Source organism: Lindgomyces ingoldianus (genome assembly GCF_010093535.1).
Source record: "Lindgomyces ingoldianus strain ATCC 200398 unplaced genomic scaffold BDR25scaffold_17, whole genome shotgun sequence".
Lineage (NCBI taxonomy): Eukaryota > Fungi > Ascomycota > Dothideomycetes > Pleosporales > Lindgomycetaceae > Lindgomyces > Lindgomyces ingoldianus.
In genome coordinates this window covers 452,270-465,203 of record NW_022985178.1, presented here as the reverse complement: position 1 = coordinate 465,203, position 12,934 = coordinate 452,270, and the positions used below count along the sequence as shown (strand labels likewise).

At 51.1% G+C, this 12,934-nt stretch overlaps 6 protein-coding genes and 1 non-coding gene across 7 annotated transcripts; 4 read left to right on the top strand and 3 right to left on the bottom strand.

Annotated features, from left to right (window-relative positions):
* Positions 1-220: 220 nt before the first annotated feature.
* Positions 221-2,625, bottom strand: BDR25DRAFT_334435 (ubiquitin carboxyl-terminal hydrolase-like protein 22). The gene is made up of 6 exons (XM_033692931.1): positions 2,334-2,625; positions 2,043-2,279; positions 1,904-1,993; positions 1,513-1,844; positions 1,010-1,444; positions 221-955 (listed from the first exon to the last, which is right to left on the bottom strand). Exons 1-6 carry the CDS (start codon positions 2,449-2,451, stop codon positions 593-595), a joined length of 1,575 nt encoding a protein of 524 aa, XP_033547203.1. The 5' UTR covers positions 2,452-2,625; the 3' UTR covers positions 221-592.
* Positions 2,626-2,967: 342 nt separating this feature from the next.
* On the top strand, positions 2,968-3,065 carry BDR25DRAFT_t26. Its single transcript has one exon. It is a non-coding gene; the product is annotated as a tRNA-Ser (tRNA).
* A 251-nt stretch (positions 3,066-3,316) lies between these two features.
* BDR25DRAFT_226093 (ribonuclease T2) lies at positions 3,317-4,683 on the bottom strand (the record flags this gene model as incomplete). The annotated part of the gene is made up of 3 exons (XM_033685193.1): positions 3,317-4,000; positions 4,064-4,358; positions 4,424-4,683. The coding sequence occupies 3 exons, from the start codon at positions 4,681-4,683 to the stop codon at positions 3,317-3,319; spliced, it is 1,239 nt and encodes a 412-aa protein (XP_033547202.1).
* A 2,125-nt stretch (positions 4,684-6,808) lies between these two features.
* BDR25DRAFT_226239 (uncharacterized protein) lies at positions 6,809-7,271 on the top strand (the record flags this gene model as incomplete). The annotated part of the gene is made up of 2 exons (XM_033685196.1): positions 6,809-6,978; positions 7,028-7,271. Coding segments are annotated over 2 exons (414 nt in total), but the record flags the coding sequence as incomplete, so codon positions are not given.
* A 172-nt stretch (positions 7,272-7,443) lies between these two features.
* Positions 7,444-9,601, bottom strand: BDR25DRAFT_334433 (uncharacterized protein). Its single transcript, XM_033692930.1, has 3 exons — positions 9,282-9,601; positions 8,775-9,225; positions 7,444-8,727 (listed from the first exon to the last, which is right to left on the bottom strand). Exons 1-3 carry the CDS (start codon positions 9,499-9,501, stop codon positions 7,701-7,703), a joined length of 1,698 nt encoding a protein of 565 aa, XP_033547200.1. The 5' UTR covers positions 9,502-9,601; the 3' UTR covers positions 7,444-7,700.
* A 52-nt stretch (positions 9,602-9,653) lies between these two features.
* On the top strand, positions 9,654-10,872 carry BDR25DRAFT_343117 (uncharacterized protein; the record flags this gene model as incomplete). Its single annotated transcript, XM_033693798.1, has 2 exons — positions 9,654-9,789; positions 9,965-10,872. The coding sequence occupies 2 exons, from the start codon at positions 9,654-9,656 to the stop codon at positions 10,723-10,725; spliced, it is 897 nt and encodes a 298-aa protein (XP_033547199.1). The 3' UTR covers positions 10,726-10,872.
* On the top strand, positions 10,830-11,122 carry BDR25DRAFT_355472 (uncharacterized protein; the record flags this gene model as incomplete). The annotated part of the gene is made up of 2 exons (XM_033695461.1): positions 10,830-11,010; positions 11,058-11,122. 2 exons carry the CDS (start codon positions 10,830-10,832, stop codon positions 11,120-11,122), a joined length of 246 nt encoding a protein of 81 aa, XP_033547198.1.
* Positions 11,123-12,934: the final 1,812 nt, after the last annotated feature.

Genomic DNA, 12,934 nt, shown 5'->3' with positions numbered 1-12,934 from the left:
CTAGGACATGTCGAAAACATTTTAGTGAATCCAGGACACCAACCCTGTCACCTGAATGGTTTGTTTTTATTCGCAGTATTTCCATAGCGTCGTCGTATGGGCCATTTTAGTTCCCTCCGCGAAGGAGAATGAGAGCGTTAGCCTGGCACGGGTGGCAAAGGTTGTAAAAACCCATCCATAAGCCACAATGACACCACCACCTCTGATTCGCAAAGTGATAGCATTACCCATGTTCATACTCATATCGCGCTTCCAGCAATAATATCCTACATCTGTGGCTCCACCATGCCAATCAGTGGAGCAAACTAAACAAAACATCCCCCTTCCCTCTCCGAACAAAGCAAACAAACATGAAGCCCCAGTAGAGCCCAAGCTCACGACATAGCCTCATACGCCATACTCATCTCTAGACACAAGATGTATGCCATAGAATGGAATGAGAAAGAAAACTCGACCCCCTGTCAATCCGATGCCCAAAACCCTCTCCCCAAAAAACGCCGAAAGATGCACCTGCAAATGTAGGTAGGTAGTGCCCATACTACTTCCAGTCCAGATAGTACTATACAACTAGGTGTGTCCACCCAACTCTTCCTCAGACCTCCAAAGCTCCGACCATGTAGAACAACAAATACGCCTCCGCGCCTAGGACCTCTTTCTCGCTCACGAGAACGACTTTACTATCATCGAAGAGGAACCAATCATTCCCTTCTCTCGAATAACTGACGTAGTGTCCCGAGTCCATCTTGCCTTTATGCACAATAACGCTGGAAAGCTCGTACGGTATGCTATGAGCTGGGGTGTTGATGTTGTAATTTGTATTCGATTGTCCGGACATCTTCGCGGCTTTCGTTTGCGAGGCCTTATATTGTGTGGTGTAGGGGTAGAGGTCGAGCTTCATGGGGAATTTGACTTTCGTTTCGATCTTGGAGGATGTGGATTTCATGTGCTCAAAGCGCTGTTCCCAATTAGTTTTACGCCACTGGGTTCTACATCTAGAAGGGTGCCTTGCCTTTAGATGAATAGGGAGAACAGGCGGCAACCTCTTGATACTCAACTGCTTTGTCACAGTCTGTTGACCATCGCAATTCTGGCATGTGTACTCAGTTGCCGCCAGTTTCTCCCTACTAGTGAATCTCTCCAAGCACTCTCTCAGATCCAACGGAGAGAAGGAGTCGTCTCCATTGCTCTCCTGCAGATTCAATTTCCGCTTCTTGGACTGATTCCGAACGTCCAGACTCAAGTCCATATACGGATCCAAAGTTGCTGTCACATTCCGACATTTATCACAGGTCACTGTGCTTGAGAGCTTTCCGTAGAAGGTCCGGTGCACTATGCATTTGCAATCGGAGTCGCAATCCGATGAGCCGCCGTTCTGGAGGTGGAGCGCGTTGAGGATGAATTGCATGTATTCGTGGGCGTCTTGCTGTTGGTAGCCTGCGAGGGCCTGGAAGGGCGCGTTAGCAAGGGGCCAATCCTTCACGATAAGCTCAAGGACAGAAAGACAGAACGCACCTCCGCGGCCAGCCAGCTGCCCAGGAGCATGCTGACGGCGCCAAAGCCCTCAGTCTTTTCAACCGAGTGAAATTCGACGAACATTTCGTCCAATGCGCAGCTCACGCATGCCTCCTTCTCGCAGTCGACGGTCCGGTGTCCTTCTGCGAGGTAGAAGTTCCGGATGAACGGATTATGTATTAGAGTCTGGAGTATGACGCTCATGAAACATGTCTGTCCCATGTTGTAGAGGCCGCGGAGCCCGATCGCTCGACAGGGGAGGAAGGTGGAGTTGTTCACGATGAGTTTAACCTCGTCGGTGGTGATGGGGTCTTCATGCTTGCGTTTCTTGCCTGCGATCATTCCCATTAGCTCCCATGCTCGTCCAGGAGCCACAAGTGTGTCTACCAACCTTTCTGAAGTCTCCGAAGCTCTAGGTCAGGGTCGTAGATGAAATCTTGGCAATTCCCGCAGTAGATGTGCCCGTCCCGAGACTCGACAGCTGAAATCCAGATTAGCCCGACACACCAAGTATCCCCGTTATGACTGACAGAAGCAGTGTAGTTTCGCCTCCACATGCTGGTCCCTCTCGGCCTCGGGTAGCACACTCGGACACTGGAGACATAGATAGACGGGTCTGAGGGCGACAACGGGCCGGCCGTCGCCAGCAGCAGGCGTCCTGTGGGTCTGAGCTATCACGCTCGGCTTCTCGTGGATGTCTTGCAGGATAGCTCTGTAGTTGTGGAGGGTGAGCTTCCGGGCATTCTCCATCATGTCTCGCATGTGCTCTGCCAGATTCTGTGTCAGCGCCGAATTCCCCACGAGAAGCAAGAAGCACTCACCGCAGCCATACTCAACATATGCCATCTGGCTGCTCGGCACAATAGCCCCCTTGGAGTTCTTGACGACCTTGGGCGAGGCCAGCGAGGCTCCCTTAGGGGTGACGGTAATGGTGTCCATTCTGAACTTCTGTCTCCTGTGGTGTCAGGTGTCGGCTACATGGCTCGCCGCGCCCTCTCAACTTTCTCGAGAGCGAAGTGAAAGCGAAGAGTCCCGCAGTCCACTTTCACTCCTCGCCTTGTCAGACTTGGCAAGCGCGTGTCTGTTGTTCTTATTTTGGGGGATGGGATGCTGTGCTGCCGATGTACATGCAGGAAACCAATCCAGGTCTCGGATAGCGTGCGCCACTAGCGGATCTCCCGCCCCACTGACCCGATTCCTGATGGCCTTGCCGGGAGCTTGCAGACCTTGTTGACCGAGCGCACTGAGTGGGATTTTAATGTTAGGGCACTGCAAGGCTTGGAGGAGTGATTAATATCTGCAGTCTTTGTTCCACCCGAAAATGGCCTGCAGAATACACCGCCACCCCGATTCAAGGGTTGCGTGTGTCCCTGGAATAGTTATAGTGATTACGCTAGATTTATAACAGAGATATATATATCAGAATATCTTCGAAAACTATTATCTTGTGCAGAAGACAACGTGCCAGAGTGGTTAATGGGTATGACTCGAATGCCAAGGCTACTAGATATCATATGGCTTCGGCCGCACAGGTTCGAATCCTGTCGTTGTCGCACCATTATTTTGCTTTCTTTTTTACACTGTGGTTGAGGAGAGTGCGATGCTGGTAGAAGGATTAGCATTGAGTTCGCGGGCACGGCGCACTCTGTCCTCCCTTTTTGCCCTCTTGCTGAGGCTCGCCTCACGCTTCATCCCTGCAGCCGCACCACAACTTTGGCAGTGTGCGGCTTCGCTTTTGCATGATCAAATGCTTTGATGTTCAGATAAAATTATGCCCTACCCATCTATAGACTATGAAGACGCCCTATATGCTCTGCCAAACGATACTGATCTGAGAAGCATGATCGCCACCGGCATACACCTTCTCTTGGGTGCTCCCACTCGCAGCCTGATCTGCACTCCAGACTGCATTGCCTCCCGCAGCCAGCTGCCCATTCACAGCCGTAAAACTAGTCGCAGTGACACTCGAACCGCATGTCAACACACCAGAGACAACTCCGCACTTACCTTTGGACGACGAGAGTGTGAAACCCGATCCAGAAGTCGCCGAAGTGAAAGTTGCGCAAGTCCCGGTAGTATACCACGTCCCAGCAGAAATAATACATCCCTTCTTCGCGCCGCTCACTTGTACGTTTAAGTACCCCTTCCCACTAAACGGCGTCCCCGGCGCACTCGTCCCCGTCGGCACGCTCGTACTCGTCCCTGTTCCCGGAGCAGAGGTCGGAGTGCCCGTACCGCCGTTCTTTGGCAGGTATTTGATGCCAGAAGCAGGGCATGTTGACTTGGTGCCATCTGGATCCGCCGGAACAAACTCTCCGGTCTGCACGGAGCCGCGCACATCATAATGATACCATATTTCGTTCAAGGTGCTGGACTTGCAACCGAGAGTCACTGAAACGCCTGGGCGTTTGGCAGCCAGTGCGGCCTGGATGGCGGATGTCGTATAGGTCTGGGATGTCGAGGGTGTTATGCCAGCTGCGGCGAGCCACTATATATAGTCAGTATTCCATAGCCACGCTTTAGACTAACGGGAGTAGGGAAGAATACGCACCTCATATGAAGGTAAAGTCTTGAACAGATCTACAGTTTTCTGGAAGAAGTCTACGACCTCCTCTGTTGCCTTGTGATCCGAGTAGCACTCCGGATTCAACGTGCTGATACATGTTCCGTGCTTGGTCCATTCATGTTGCCAGAACGTCTGGTCGTTGCCCTGGTAGTCTTTCCAATAAGTCTGCATATATGAAAGGAGATCCGTCTTGCCGAACGATTGAATGATAGCCGAGATGTTGGAGTAGTCGCGGGTAGTATCGCAGTTCGCGTCGTAGGTGCCGTCGCAACGGTCGGGCCTTGTGGTATATTATTAGTTCATTTTTCTTATGGCTGAAAGACGTTAGGTACTAGAGGGAGGTACCATAGCCCATGGATTGTCCAGCTATCATCCGGCCCTGTCGCCGGATCCGTATCCCAGAACTGCGTTTGGAGCAATTGCCCACCCGGAGCATTGAAGCAGCAGAGATCAGCCACAACCGTAGTGTTATGACAGCTCAGTTGCGGATTCGAGCAAGCCGCAGGTGTACCTCCCAAAACCGTCTGTCCAGATCCAAGCAGCACCTGCACACCACCAAGAGCAAGCTTCGAAAGCGTTCTCAGCGAGGGAAGTGCGGAGGGCATTGTATCGGAGTCGAACGAAGCTAAAGATGAAGGAACGACGGAGGAGACATGTTGGAAGGCAGCCGTGGCCGCATTTTGTAGGTCTTCCTGAAGGGCAGGCATAGCTCCTTCCTTTCTCTCTACTGCACCAACCGGTACTTGGATACACAGCAACCAATTCCCGGCAGGCTCGAACAAGCTTCGCGGGGCGATCCTCTCTCGGACCGGCAACTCAACTGTCCTCGCTCTTCCCTAATTCGCCTCTTCGTGTTGCAGGCTCGCAGCTAAGGACCAAACAAGTAGGTGGGATGAATGCCGTATGCAAGATGCTGCCACCAGGGAAACTCGAAGTATCGAGGTTATTAAGGGAATGCCAGAAACAGCCATTCAAGGCGCAGCATCAGCGAACACGCCGCCCAAGGTCACGCACCGACTGGGCCATTGCAATATGCGAGACATGATGAGGATCGATGCCCGTTCAGGCATCTGAGACCAGTCAGAGGCGATAGGAGGGTGTCGTTGCAAGGCACGTGGGACCAGCGAGGCGAAAGCTGGATCGGAGCTCGCCATTTGCTGGTCCCTGCGTCAATCTCAATCCTCGCTTAGCTGCATTAGGATGGACCGTTTCGATGCTTGTTTCGAGTAGAAACCACTCTCGTCATGCTCGGGTGTCTTGTCAAGGTCAACCCTATGGTGTAGATATACTCCAAGACCTCGTGGGTGCCCCCGAATCCGACTGCACAAGATGAAGAACGGCCACCGCACTCTAGGAGCGTTAGTTCTAGATCGTCGATGTGCAGAGAGCATGTCTTTCTGCAACCCCCACGACATCATATAGACTGAAACGGTTTAGCATCGAAGCATTCTCGTAGTATCAATTCTTCTCATCTTCTACCCTTGAATCATTCACCAGAGGTTTCCATTTTCATATTCCTATGTCCTCTTTCCTTATCATGCCAAAACTCAACCTTGCGCTCTCAGGCGGAATATTTGCCTGACGTCGGAACGACCAACACAGCAGGGCATCCAACCAACCAGTCAAGAAGTAGAATTCTGACGCTATAGATACGAGAAGAATGCTGAAATATAGCGCTGAAATGGTCTGAATTCAAGCACTGCAGGACATAGCCTTGCCGGGGAGCACAAGAGTCCTCTCTCCCACTACTCAAGAGCTTTGTCATCTTTGCCTTTCTCTTCTTCCTGCAAAGACAACACCACTACCCAACCAGTCCGAATTAAACACGATAGCTAGCTCAGCCATCGCTGCTCCCTAACCCACCCCCTACAAAGCTCGCACGGCACTACTAGAACAGCAACCAAACCTTGAGCGCCAAAAAGCTGTAGCCTTGCGCGAAACACGGTTTCGAGAGGTAAACTAATCAACCTAACTCAAGTGAGAACGGATGCCATCTCTATTTAGACTGCCCTTACCACTGTACCCAAATTCTCTGCCTGGACCGAAAAACCTATTGTCGAGACTCCGCAGCGGTGTTTCGGTGTTTCTAAGTTAGTGCTATATGGAGCGTTGATGTCTGCGCTCCCAGTGATTGCGGCAGGCCTAATAGCCTTTTCCAATGCACCGACACCAGAAGAGAAACAAAAAGCTTCGCAGGAGACTGTAAAGAGCATCGGGATTTCGTTGGGTCTTGGTGAGCTCGCAAGGTATCTTAAGGAAGCGATACAGAACAAAGTTGGTTGGCTTGTGTAAAGTGCTCATGGGTGAAAGGGCGATGAAGACGATTGCTTCCCGCACTGCAGAACGTTGAACCTTTCCTCCACTCGAACGAATGGATCCCTTCATCCTGGTCTCAATACGAATACGAGTGTACTGAACTACCTCAGACCGCAGCGCCAGCAGTCGCCTACATAGGCGTAGAAATCGTCTACCAAGGGGTCCGCAGCCTCTGGGGCACCACCTGCCACATGTAGGCCAAAAAATGCGGCGGCACTGGGACCACGTCCATTGAGCAAGCCAAACTTGGCAAGGTTTTTTCTCTGGATAATGCTTTCTACATTTTCGCTCGCTGCCTGGGCCAAGCTGTCGCCGCTACAGTCTCGACTGCGGTAACCGCCAGCGCAGCATCAGCCAGCCTGACCACATTTGCCTGTCTCGCCGCCCTATAGTTTGCTGGTGTATGGCCGAGGTATAGCCAATAACATGATTCATTGGAAGAACCAAGCTAGAGGTTGGGGTCTATGGTTTTGGTCATTCCTTATCGAGGACCGACGCCATTACAGCTGGTCAGGTGAGAACTACGAGGAGGAAAGAGCGTACATCACACGAAAGCTAGAGTGTATGGTCAGTCATCAGATAATGTACGTATCATCTTATCTTCCCTCTCCGCTAGTTACTCATATGCTCTAGTGTCGACCCAGTTCGCTCCACCCTAACGGGGCATCTCTATGAATGCTGTCCTATAAACACATCGCTGAATGCTCGCAGCACAGACCCAATCTACAGAAGCGAAAGAGTGACGAGAATAGACTATGTTGCGGCTCCGGTTGCAAGGATGTGGGCTCATAAGTTAGCCCGGGAATTGGGGGCTGAGCTTGAACTGGTCTGGCCTTTCTATGTAGTTGAGCTTCCTGCAAAGTCCCTTCGCATCTAAGGGCAATATCGAACCACCATAGCAGGAGTTCTAACAGAACTTGGAAAGTCAAATCGCGCAGAAGCAATAATATGGAACTGTAAACGTAGAAAGCAGGCTTTGCAGTACTGTGAAAGAAATTCGGGTATCTAGTTGACCAAACCTGCTCGAAGAGAACCACGTCTGAATCTATAATACAAAGCTGGGCCGTATGTAAGAGAAATCAGCCATTTCCATGCCTAGGGCTGTCGAGCTTGAGAGCCAGGGAGCTGAGGCTTCAGGAAAGGCGTCTGTTATAGCCCACCAAGCGCAAACACACGACTTGAGCTGCAAAGCAGGTGTTGGAACCTGGCAACTCACGGACACTTCCCATATAGAAACGTGATTGAAATCCCCCAAATTGATGAAATCGTATAAAGATTGAACAACCGCAACGATATGCCTCGAAGCTTAATAGTAGCTGTTCGGATCGTCATAGTTCGAATTGCCGTAATTCTTGTCAACATCATCCAGACTCTTATACTGCGATGGACCAGAGCGGCCACGTCCTCGTCCACCACTCTGACCTCCTCGACCGTATCCGCCGCCGCCGCCACCCCGCCCTCCTCTTGAGCCAAAAGATGGACCCCGATGGTTTCCGCGACCGCCACGATTTTGGTTACCGCCGCGATAATTCGACTGGCCATTTGGACGTCGATCCTCTTGCCGTGACCGGAAGTCCCTGGTATGGCCACCATTGGTGCCCTGTTCGTCTTCGTGGGGGCGCTTGTGGGTCTTGTTAGGGAAGTAGCTCTCCCACTCGCTCTCGTTGGCTTGCTCTTCCTCGACACGGAGGAGGACCTTCTCACCGACGATGCTCTCAAATTTGTAGGATTGCTCGTCTGGTACGGGATGCCAGTTGACGATACGCACGGCATCGGCCGGCTTTCCACCTTTGCGGATTGCTAAGACGATTGTTGGAATCGGGTTCTCCGAGTAATATCGCTGCGATTTGGGAACCGGCTCAACCCTCGCCGCCCACAGCTTGTTCTCGAAGCACGAGACTCCTGTTACTTTCCAGGTGACTTTGTTGCCAATGCCGCCGACCTTATCGAGAATGCTCTTCGGACAAGGCTTAGGCGTGATCAGTATGCTGTTAGCCAGATACCGAATATCGGAATCGGGCATGCCTGGCGGCAGCTTAACGAGAGAGATCAGTTTCTCTGTCATTGCTTGTGGAATCATATAGCCTGTGTAGAAGACGGTCTTCTTGATCTGGTAGGGCGGGGTACCTCGCGGGGCGTTGCCTGCCTTGACCAGGGCATTATGTGAATTGATCAGCCGCTGGATCTCGGCGACTTCTGATACTGGATCGAGCTGCGTGGCATTTTCGGCGACCTGTACGACTTCTGCAGTCAGCGGCTTGCGGATCTGCTGAACCGCGGTGGACATCAAGTCTTTGTTAAAGTTAAAGAAGAATTCGCGGAAGGCTTTAGTGCTGTAAAATGTCAACACGGGCGACTCAGGGGATCACGGGAGACTTGCTGCTTCACTCTATCCTCGTATATCCGAATCTCCTCAGCATCTTTGTAGGTATACACGATGTCCTTCAAGAGCTCCTGCTTGAATTCCATTGTATTCTTGAACTTTTGGTTCGCAGGGCCAATAGCGGGCTTCAGGCAAACCATATGAAAGTCCAACTTCCGGCTCTTCACGATGCGCTTGATGAGGTCGCTGAAGCCAGATTCTGAACGGCCGGTCAAAAGCACCGTGAGGGCGTCTTTCTGTTGCATTGAGAGTTCGACAAGCGTGACGATCTGTTCATTCCACCAGCCCTTCCACGCACGCCCCTCCTCTTTCTCAACGCCCTCTCCGGTCGATGCTAGGATAGCGGAATCGTGCCACCAGCCTCCATTGACGAAAACGTCGGGGGAGGCAAGCTGGCCAATAGTTGAACCGTTCCAGATGTGTTTATTCGGAAGTGGGCTCGCGAATACTAGACACCGGGTCAGTTTTTAAATCCAGGCTGCCATTTGCGGCGTGTGGACATACATGTGTTGTCGAAGTCGTAGACGTGAATGGCTTTGATGGTAGATGCAGAGGGCAGGTCTTTATCATCGCAGGACCACCTCCGTAGGGAGGTCACAGTTCGGACAGCCATCTTGTAGGAGCCGCCGCTAGAGGCTAGCTGTGTCGAGGCGTGGAAGGTGGAGGGGGGGGACGGGCGACGGTGTGGCAGCAAGGACAGGGCTTTTACAGCCGTTCGTAGCATTCACAACAGGCGGTAAGTCGATTAAGCGAGCGGCTGGTGAGTCTGTTCCGAGGCGACTCGGTGGTGATTGTGCATCTGGTGGGAATGATGGCGAAAGAACCTTGGGAACTTTCGTAGACTCGGGAAGTGGCAGATGCCCAGCGTTATTGTGGATGGCCCGTGCGCATTGCTTCCGACCTCGGGAACCATGGAACCTTGGTCATCCTTCCGCCACTTTCACTCAACAACATCGCATGGAGAAGGCCACCAGCTCCACCAAGGATGATTCTGGGGACGCTTGCGTCATATGTCTGTCTTATATCACTGAAAGAGCTATCACAGCTCCCTGCAACCACTACACATTTGATTTCTTATGTATCGTGAATTGGTTGCAGGAGAAGTCTACTTGCCCGCTATGCATGTCTTCTCTCGCCTGAACGTGCCTTTCAAGGCGCCGAATTCTTTGATATTAACATAACGTTAGGTAAAGCAGAAGTCACCGCCGTCCAGTATGACTGGCGCTCTGCGGAAGACTTCAAGACCTACACCGTCCGCTCCACTCGTCCACCTCCAAATACCTCAACCCCTCAAACCCCTTCCGAAAATATTCGCCGTGGGCTGCTAAGACAACGGCGAACCACGCGTCGCCCCTACTCCACTCCAAATCCAAATATTGCGCTGCTCCGTCGGCGCCATGTCTACCGCCATAAACTGTACTCCCTGCACGTTGGCGCAAACCGGATATCGCGCTACCAAAATCTGACTCCTGAGATGGTCGCCACTTCGCCAGACCTTCAGTCTCGAGCGAAAATGTGGATACGTCGAGAGCTGCGAGTCTTTGTTTTTCTGTACTCCGACGCTGAGGCGACGCCAGCCGAGGAAGCGACGACCAGCAGCAACGCCGAGTTCCTGCTGACCTACATCATCTCCATACTGAAGACTGTCGATATAAAATCGAGCACTGGGCACGCTGAGGATCTTTTGCAGGAGTTCTTGGGTCGGGACAACGCGCGTCTGTTCTTGCATGAAGTGAATGCCTGGTTACGGAGTCCGTACACTAAGCTGGAGGACTGGGATCGACATGTCCAGTATACAGAAAGGCTTCCCAACCAGTTTGATTCAGATGGTATAGCGATTGTTAGACACCAGACAGGCAGGTGCACAAGCCGTTCTCGGAGCCCGGTTCCGACAAGGAGGGGAACGTGGAGGGAACGAGAAGCCTTACGAAGATACCAGCCTGATTGAAGAGCCAGATGACCTTAATCCCTACATCCCGAATGAATTTAGAAGGCTGCTGATCGATTGAGATCTCCTGCATTGCTTAGAAGTGGGCGCCTTAAGACGATTCTATGGTATTAGTACATGTCAAGATATTCACATGGGTGCCCTTCCTCGGTCACACTCTCAGCACGGTGAGTTATCGCTCACGCCTTTTCAATCTCCCCCGCCGTGCTGTGGAATTCTGCCTTTCAGGGAGACAAACCCGGACTCTTGCAAGACAAGTGGAATCTCGCCTACTTGCATTCCCAGGTCCCAAGCGTGTACGAAAGAGCCCAGTGATCCGCACAGGTTCACAGCTGGACCCGGCATCAGGCCCATAGATCTATCAGTTAATCTGTTAACGGGACGAGGTGCTGAGTGAAACAAGTGTCGAGGACCATGGTGTTTAATAGAACGTAGTACTGCTCCTACTGTTACTGATAGTAACAATCTCTTGGCAGTTAGAACGAAAGTGAATTGCCTTCCGTTACTGTACGGTTAATGAGGCTATAGTTACTGCAGTAACTGCCTATACTATCTATTGTTAGTACAGAACAGTGAAGTAACTCCTTGCACTTAAAGCTCGCAGCCAGTTCAACACCTTGCAAGCTCTTGTTGTCTTGAGAAGTCAAGGGCTGCCTCTAGGAGCTCTTATAATTAAGGCCTTGTCCTCTAGTGTTTCTATTCTTACAAGTTTCCTAAGGACTCTCGCCTTAACAACACTAAGTAGGACAATATCTAGACTTGCGACCTCCAGCTGAAACCTGGGGGCCTTAGATATTGTGTGAAGAGCATATTAGCAAGATTGTGTCAAAATTAAGCCCTCTAGAGCCTCTAGTAACACCAGTTACTGCAGTAACTGCACTGAACAGTAACTTTACTATTAATTAACTTAGCAGTAACTGTTACTGCCTGTAAGGCTGTTTTAATTCACTCTTTCCATAAAAACGAAACCCTATTGCTGCTAGTAACGCCTTAAAAACACTACTGACAGTAACAGTTACGTTCTATTAAACACCATGTCGAGGACATTGAGCGCGCTCCTGAAACTGAGCGCCATATCCAGAGCCGCTAGATTACACATTTTACGTCCGAGGTTGGCACCTTCCCCAAAATTGTACCGGCACGGTCCTTGATCTCGGACCCGCGCTTTGAGCAGAGCGAGACGGGAAGGCATGAAGGTTGAATCATCAGGTGGCTAGGGCTGCCTTCAGTTCCTTCACAGGTACTACTATGTCGGCACTTGGCGTCTCTGAAATCGTCATCAATGCCCTTGTCCTGGCTAAAAACATGATGAGACCTGAATTCGGAACGGTGCATTAGAAGAGTAATACATAGAGTTACAATTTGGTTTGCTTGACGTTTACGCAGCGTGCTCAATAGGCCGTACTACTGGCAGTACTGAGTACGGTGTACGGTTGGTTTGGGCCGTACGAACGTACAGCGATCTTCTGTCACTGCGTACGATAGCTGTTGCCCTGAGTGCTGTCCGTAGTACGGCGTACAGTTACCTTTTAGGTGTTTTGGAGAGCCCTTGCCGGAGTAACTACCGTGAAGGGCCGATTCAGGAAATCTCGTCCGTACAGGCCTCAAAATTTCCTAATCGTACAGTACTACGGACTGTTGGGCACGCTGCGTTTACGCCTCAATTTCAGACCTAGGGGTGCATGACGACTCAGGAGAAAGCAAAGAAGAACAGGGACTCACCGCATTCGCGGTAGAGCTCGATTCAATGGAAAAGGCTAGAGTATAATACGGATGCATAGGATAGAAAGTCTTCCACCTTGACTCCGGAGAAAGCAAGGAGGGATTAACTCATTCACTGGTGCACATCTACATTCGTATCCCCTAGAAAATCGGCTATCAGGTACTCATTCCAAAGGAGAACGATATACTCAACGCTGCTCCCGCGCTTCATCAACCTCATCAACCTCATCGTTGCTCCAGCTCTACAATTTCACTACCGCCCTAGCTCATCAGCCCGGAGCGGCATCTGGGGCAAGGCAATACACTAGACTCATTTGGAAATGAAACTCGGTTACCTTTTGCAGCCTCTCATAAATATTATCGATATTGGTTTAGATGGATACTTGGGGTTAGGGCTGATGATGCTTTCAAATAGCGAATGAGAATGAAAAAAATGAATGAGAAACAAAGCACTTCCCAATTTCCAACTCCCAACTCCCAAAAGCCT